We start from the raw sequence: 7,018 nt of genomic DNA, 5'->3' as shown, positions 1-7,018 counted from the left end.
ATTAATAATAAGCTAGTCTGCTGCTCCATTTCATTTCCAACAAAAAGGAATAGAAAGAGTCATATATATGCTATACTATATTACTTTTAATACTGCAGTTAATTTTGATAAATAATACTTTATTGTTATGGTGCTCCATCCCAACAAATATGAAGTGGAAGAGACTAAAATGCAGAGAAAATGAAAATCCATCCATTGCATTTTCTTGGTCAAAGAACTACATGTCAATCATAAAGAAAAAGTCAAGAAAAAATTAATAACCTTTTGAATTTGCCAGAAACAAAAATCACAGGGAAGAGAAAGAGACACATACTTATCAATTTTGACTGAAAACTTGTTGTTATTGTGATCCACATTTTGGTTGCTTAAGATAAGAATCAGTTCAAGATTTGAAGTGAAATTACAAATCTATAAAATGCCTTAAAATAGCTAACCAGGATTGAATTAAGGCTTTCTAGTTTCAAACTTTTCTTCCTTAAGTTATGAGTTATATTCAAACCAAAAGACAGTATTATATTGATCACAAACAAATGTCTAATATGTTGGAGAGGCATATAGTTAATCTTTACAAGAAACTTAAGTGTGTTAGATCATTAAACAAAGCAGCTGAGAAACAAGTTCAATTCTGCTGGTCTCAGCAAGAAAATACAGCCATAGAATATCTCAAAGGAACTCAGTGGTTGCTTTTCAAGTTTCAAGTTTTCATTAAGGACAAATGAGAAAACTCCATTATACTATGCAAGTGTGTATATTTGTAAGAATTGTAACATACTCATATCAACTAGTTCATAATAAAATATAAGGAAAAGAAATCTCATTCTTATGCAAAGTAGTCAAATTCATCATTACTACAAAGCTACTAATAGAGGACATTCATGACAAAACAAATCATATATAAATGACAGTTGCAATATGGTAAAGAAACTAAATTATGTCCTCTCCATTAATGGACAATGTTTCTAAAGACGGTGAAATCCACATCAAGGTGTCCTTTGAGTCTACCACTCGTTCGGGTTCATGGTGTAGAGTAAAACTCTGAGATGCTTATCCTCTTCAACTTTTCTGGCAATACGAGAGCCTTCATACAAAGACATAAACATATCAATGTATATACCAATTAATAATATGAACATTAAATAAAACAACAAAACAATATAGTCATACCTCAACTGTGTAAACACCTAGGATTACAATATTCCAGGAGCAATTGAGATTCATAAGAAAATTCAGCAAAAGGGTGAACCAGAATGTGTTATAGTTCTCACTGGATGAAGTAATTACAATTTTTCCATTCAACAAATTGCACGACTCTGTCGATATTGTACAATTTATGTGACCTAAATAACTAAAGTATTCTAATCTTGGAGCTGATTCAACTGTAATGTTTCTCACTATCCCAACATTATAGCCAACATATTCACAATCAGTAAAACTGAAACATTTCAAGTGTTGACCTGAGATTTTAAGATGGTCCAAATCTGAAGTGCAGCTTTTCAATGTCAAATTCTCAAGAAGAGGATTACTAGAAATAAGATCTTCTAATATTGGCCGGTCAGATTCCGAACAGTCAACTAACGAGAGATTTCTAATTTTCTTGCAAGAGGTGAAATTATAATTGTCCAATGAAACTCTATGTAGTAACAAAGTTTCAAGATTTATGGCTTCAAATTTGACAACAAACAAACATGCTGAAATTTCAAGTTCAAAAAACTTAAGGCTTAAACTTCGCAGGGGGGGATACTTTCAACACCTAAGAAGCAATAGTTAAGTAACATCAATTTCTCAAGAGAAGGGGAACCCAACAAGAACTGAAATACCACATCAACCTCAGCATTATCCGAACGTCGAACTTGTCCCAATGACAAAGTTTTTAGAGATGGAAAACTAAATGAATAAGAACTAGTGTCAACCTCTACCCCATCCAACTTCAAAATAGTCAAATTTCTTGAATTCTGTAATACAAACTTAGGCAAGATATAGTGATGGGATGAATACATGTATTCTACAGGCTGTTGATCTAAGCAAAAATGCAGTTCCTTAACCTTATTCTCAACTGCAAAAGCTAACCATTTGTCTAGAACTTCAGCCTTGCTTCTTCTATAGTAAAATCCAATCATGTAAAGCCTAAAACTAGTTATCATAACATCTTTCTTGAGATTCTTCAAATAGTTATCGACATAGTTGTATAACTTTTTAACATTATTAGAAACATCATAGAAAAAGATTGTTGGACCGAATACCAGATGAGTTTCCAACGCTTTGAAAGGAGACATGTTCGAACGACATCTTGTGTGGTAAGAAACGACATGATGTGAATGAGCAGTGGATCAGGTTGTTTTGAAATTCTGTCATCATCATTTCCCATTGATGAGAACTGTGTGAGCTAGTGCTGTAACAACATAACACAAATAACATAAGAAAAACATGAAAAGTCATTCCAAAAGAAAGAAAGTAAAAAAAAAAAAAGTAAAGCCATGAAAATGGTTACCTGATGTTGTATGTAACCTGAGATTGAGGTTGAGGAATTAATAAATAGAGAGGAAGGAAGAGATGTTTCCTTTCCAATAAATTAATATATAAAATTATTTAGTTGATACAGCCAGCAATAAATATTTAGTACTTTTTTTTTACTTAACGTAATCAAATAAGTATTAATATTAATGCTGCTGCTCCATCCAAGAAACAAGAAATGTGAAGAAAAAGAAGAGACAAGGCCAAACAAAAAGTAAATAACTCTCATTTAACCCATATTTATAGCAAGTAGATACAAACCTTATATAAGTTAATCAAAAGATTAACTCTATAATAATATAAAATGTCTAAAATACCCTCCTCCTTAAACCCGTATAAAAAGAGAATTGTTAAAAGGCACTACTGGTGCCTAACACCCTTCTCGGTGTCAATTAAGTATCGAGTCCTATATAACTTAAAAAAATAACTTTTACGGAATATCGATAATCAATTGTAAGACGTCACTTATAGTAAGTATTGGGTACTACTGGTGCCCAATAACAATCCTCGTATAAAAAAGCAAGTAGAGTTGTTTGTGGGAGGCCATGAGTTTTTAGAATTTGCTCCTCAGAGAGAAGTAAAACATGTGCTTATATATATCAGCTTGCAGCAATCATGGACTCACTATGGCGAGATGACAGTCCACGAAACATAGGAGTTGGCACAAGATATGAATACATTACTCAAGAGACCTGAGAGAAATGATCACTGACAATACAAGTTTGATCACTGACAATTATGATCATGTTTACATGAACATGTTTCACTGACAATTCCGCTGGTATATAACACTTGCATAAAGAACTTTACTGAATTTTTACATGAACGTGTTTTAATTATAATCAACAAAACAGATATAAAACTTAGTAATCAAAACTTGGCTGGCACTGATTTTCTTGAAATGAATTCCTCTGAAATGATTGAGGAATCGATTCAAAGGGTTCAAGTGATCAAGATGCTAAAAGATTCCACTGAGTCAGGCTCATCACAATCATCAATTGCATGCATAGTTAATCTTTTACATCAGAATGATCTTTATTTCAATTGGAAGATCATTCTGATAAGCAACTGAGACATAAGTTCACTTTTACAGATCTCAACAAAAAAACATCAGAGAAATGAGATAAGAAACATCACTGCTAGAACAATTACAGACTATGCCATATGTTGTGTCTTCTTTATAATACTAAAAATGAAAAAGCAAAGTTAAAATAATGTAGCCATACAATATTTCAAATTCAAAGCAATTCTTTCATTTAGGAAAAATGAGAAAAGCCAATCATATATTCTAATAAACTTTATATATCAAGTTTGTAGATTATTTATAAGAATTGCAACAATATGTATAAAAATAAATTGAGCAATATCAACTAATTCACAAAAAAAAAAAAAAGTATGAGGAAAAAACCTCATACACAATCAAAAAGTCATTGCTACTCATAATCAACAATTACATTATTGTAATGCAAACTAAAATATCAGCTTCCCGTTAATAAATAATGTTTCTAAAGAAGGTGAAATCCACAACAATGAATCCTTCCAATCTGATAATTTTTCAGGATCATATTCACCAATAACTAATTTGAGATGCTTCCAATTAATCAAGGGAGAAGGACATATGTTCTTCAACTTTTCTGACAATACGAGAGCCTACATACAAACATATAAACATATCGGCTAATATACAATATGTAGACTAATAATACTAACTTGAAATAAGGTTACAGAAACAAATAAAGCATAATACCTTATTGTCGTGGAAAAGTAGGCTTACAACATTCCAAGAGCAATTGAAATTTGAGAAAAATTTCATTAGATTGGTAAATCTTGTGTCGCAGTCAAGCCAAGGTTCCTCGTATAGATCGAATGTTCCATTCAACAAATTAGATGACTCTAGAGATATGCTAAAACAGATATCACCTCTATAACAAAAGGATGTAAAATTTGGAGCTGATTCAATTGTAATAGTGTTGATCATTTCATCTGGATCGTACTCCTTAACAATGAGACTTTTCAAGTGTTGATTCGAGATTTTAAGATGCTTTGAACTATATTCATAAAAACTATAGAAACTCAAAGTCAAGTGCTCAAGAAGAGGAAAATTAGAGATAAAAACTTGTAATGATGACTGACTATCTTCCGTACATTCAGCTAATGAGAGATTTCTAACTTTCTTGCAAGAAGAGAGATCTATTTTGTTGAAAATAACATCCTTTAGTATCAAAGACTCAAGATTTATGGCTTCAACTTGAAGATATGATTCATGATACATGTTTAAATAATCAACTTTCAAGAACTTGAGGCTTGAACTTTGCAATCGGAAGTGATCATCGAATTCAGCATCACGTAACAGCAACTTTTCAAGAGAAGGGCAACCCAACAAAAACTTAAATGCCCCATCATCCTCTGTAGTATCTAAAATATGAACATCGTGCAACGATAGAGTTTTTAGAGATGGAAAGCTAAATGAACAAGAAGTATCCAACTCTATGTTACACAACTCTAAAATAGTCAAACATCTTGCATTTTCCAAAAATATTTGTGGTAAGCTGTAGTACAGCATTGGATCCAGATTCGCCGAAAGCTTTAATTCCTTTACCTTTTTCCCAACAACATAAGCTAACCATTTATCTATGAGGTAAAACTTACTTTCTTTGACATTCTCCATTCATATGAAGCACAAAACTAGTTATGTCTGAATCGACCATAAATTCCGCACCTTTCTTGCGGTGTTCCACATATTTATCGACATAATTGTACAAGATCATCCCTATTTTTATCATTGGAGAAAAAGATAGTGGGGACTGCATACCAGATGAGTTTCCAACGCTTTGAAAGAAGGCACGTTCGAACGACTTCTTCAGTGGGAAGAAAAGACAATATGTGAGTGATCAGTGCATCAGGTAATTTCGAAATTCTGTCCTCATCAGCCATGGATGATTCCATTTGAGCCCTCCTTTTTGCCAGGCAATGACTGCAACAATAGTAATATCAACAATGTAAGTTAAGAACAAATATAAATACCATGAAGACCAAATTCAGTGAATGGAAGTACCATTTCTCTAATACTAAGAACAGAGTTACTCCTGCACTTCTATGATTCATATAATTAATATTTCTTCATTTCCATCCCAACAATTAGAAACAGATATCAATTCCACCCAAAAAAATCTAACTAATATACTAAATTTTGTCAAAACAGAAGAACAGTAGAAGATGCTTCAAAGATATCGAAATTTTGCATTTGCATTCTGGTATCGCTGAACTTTCATTAAACATATAAATATACGTATATATATAAATAGATCTATGGAAATAAAATTAAACATAAAAATTTAATTTGCTTTTCTTTCAACACTGAAAGAAAATCTGTAAATTAATTTGCTTTTTGATTTATCAATAATTAAAAAAGTAAAATTGAGCATATAATAATATCGCAGAAAGAAGTTAGAGATCGATTCTTACAAATTTTGCTCCGAAAATTCAAAGGAATCAGATTGAGGGCTTTGGAGTGGAGACTGGAGAGGGTTTCTCTCTTGAGAGGGGAAATTTGATTTTCTATACTTAGAAAATCAAAAAATTTGATTTCTAAACCAATAATTTAAGCCTTAAAAAAACTATACCTTTTTTTTCAAAACCCCAAAAATACCCCCAAACATCTCTCTCTCTCTGTCTCGGCCGGTCCCAAGAATCCCACACCCCAGGTCCGATGGTCGGACCATGGGGTCCGATGGGGTCCGACCAATCGGACCCATCGGACCCCATGGTCCGACCATCGGACCTATCTCTTCCCCTCTCTCTCTCAAATCGCAGGAAAAAAAAAAAAAAAAATTTCACAGACGGTCGGACCTTGGGGTCCGATGGGTCCGATTGGTCGGACCCATCGGACCCCAAGGTCCGACCATCGGACCTCTTTCTTCCTCTCTCTCTCAAATCGCAGAAAAAAAAAAAAAATTTAAAGGCGGTCGGACCTAGGGGTCCGATGGGTCCGATTGGTCGGACCCATCGGACCCCAAGGTCCGACCATCGGACCTCTGTCTTCTTCCCTCTCTCAAATCGCAGGAAAAAAAAAAAGTTTCAGAGGGTCGGACGGGTTGGGGTCGGACTGGGGTTGCTCTTTCGGGTTGGGGTTGGGGTCGGAGGGGTTGGGGTCGTGGTCGACGGGGGTGAGGGTGGTGATCGGCGTTGGGGTTGACGTGGGTGGGTGAGGGTGGTTCGGGTGAGGGTGGGCGGTTGGGGTGAGATAGAGGGAGAGAGAGATGATGCAGAGAGAGAGAATATTGTGAGGGGGGTATTTTTGGGGTTTTGAAAAAAAATGAATAGTTTTTTTAGGTTTTAAATTTTTGGTTTAGGAAAAAAATTTTTGATTTTCTAAGTATAGAAAATCAAATTTCCCCTTGAGAGTGAGAGCAGACTTAAAATGGCAACAAAAAATAGAAATCATAATAAACATCACAAATAAACAAAAAATAAATGATTTTTTTTTTACTAAATAGACTAACAATTT

General features: G+C 33.8%; 1 protein-coding gene across 4 annotated transcripts; it reads right to left on the bottom strand.

The window, feature by feature from the left end:
• Positions 1-680: 680 nt before the first annotated feature.
• Positions 681-6,091, bottom strand: LOC133038829 (uncharacterized). Of its 4 annotated transcripts, XR_009688370.1 has the most exons (5): positions 5,977-6,091; positions 4,259-5,485; positions 2,489-4,161; positions 1,165-2,389; positions 681-1,078 (listed from the first exon to the last, which is right to left on the bottom strand). XR_009688370.1 is itself a non-coding variant. In XM_061117209.1 (3 exons), exons 2-3 carry the CDS (start codon positions 5,177-5,179, stop codon positions 3,982-3,984), a joined length of 1,101 nt encoding a protein of 366 aa, XP_060973192.1. In that variant the 5' UTR covers positions 5,180-5,485; positions 5,977-6,091; the 3' UTR covers positions 681-3,981. The 4 variants fall into 4 exon arrangements, 1 of the variants encoding a protein (XP_060973192.1); XR_009688369.1 differs by having other exon boundaries at positions 1,165-4,161; XR_009688371.1 differs by having other exon boundaries at positions 2,241-4,161.
• Between the last annotated feature and the right edge of the window lie 927 nt (positions 6,092-7,018).

Source organism: Cannabis sativa, chromosome 6 (genome assembly GCF_029168945.1).
Source record: "Cannabis sativa cultivar Pink pepper isolate KNU-18-1 chromosome 6, ASM2916894v1, whole genome shotgun sequence".
Taxonomy (NCBI): domain Eukaryota; kingdom Viridiplantae; phylum Streptophyta; class Magnoliopsida; order Rosales; family Cannabaceae; genus Cannabis; species Cannabis sativa.
The sequence above is the reverse complement of the archived record's forward strand: the minus strand, read 5'-3'. Positions and strand labels throughout refer to the sequence as shown.

Bases quoted from the DNA above. Each gene is read 5' to 3' on its own strand.
- LOC133038829 (XM_061117209.1), bottom strand. From the start codon at position 5,179: ATGGAGAATGTCAAAGAAAGTAAGTTTTACCTCATAGATAAATGGTTA. The intron at 4,162-4,258 runs GTATTATGCTTT...GTTTGTATGTAG, and splicing joins TACTTTTCCACGACAATAAG to GCTCTCGTATTGTCAGAAAA.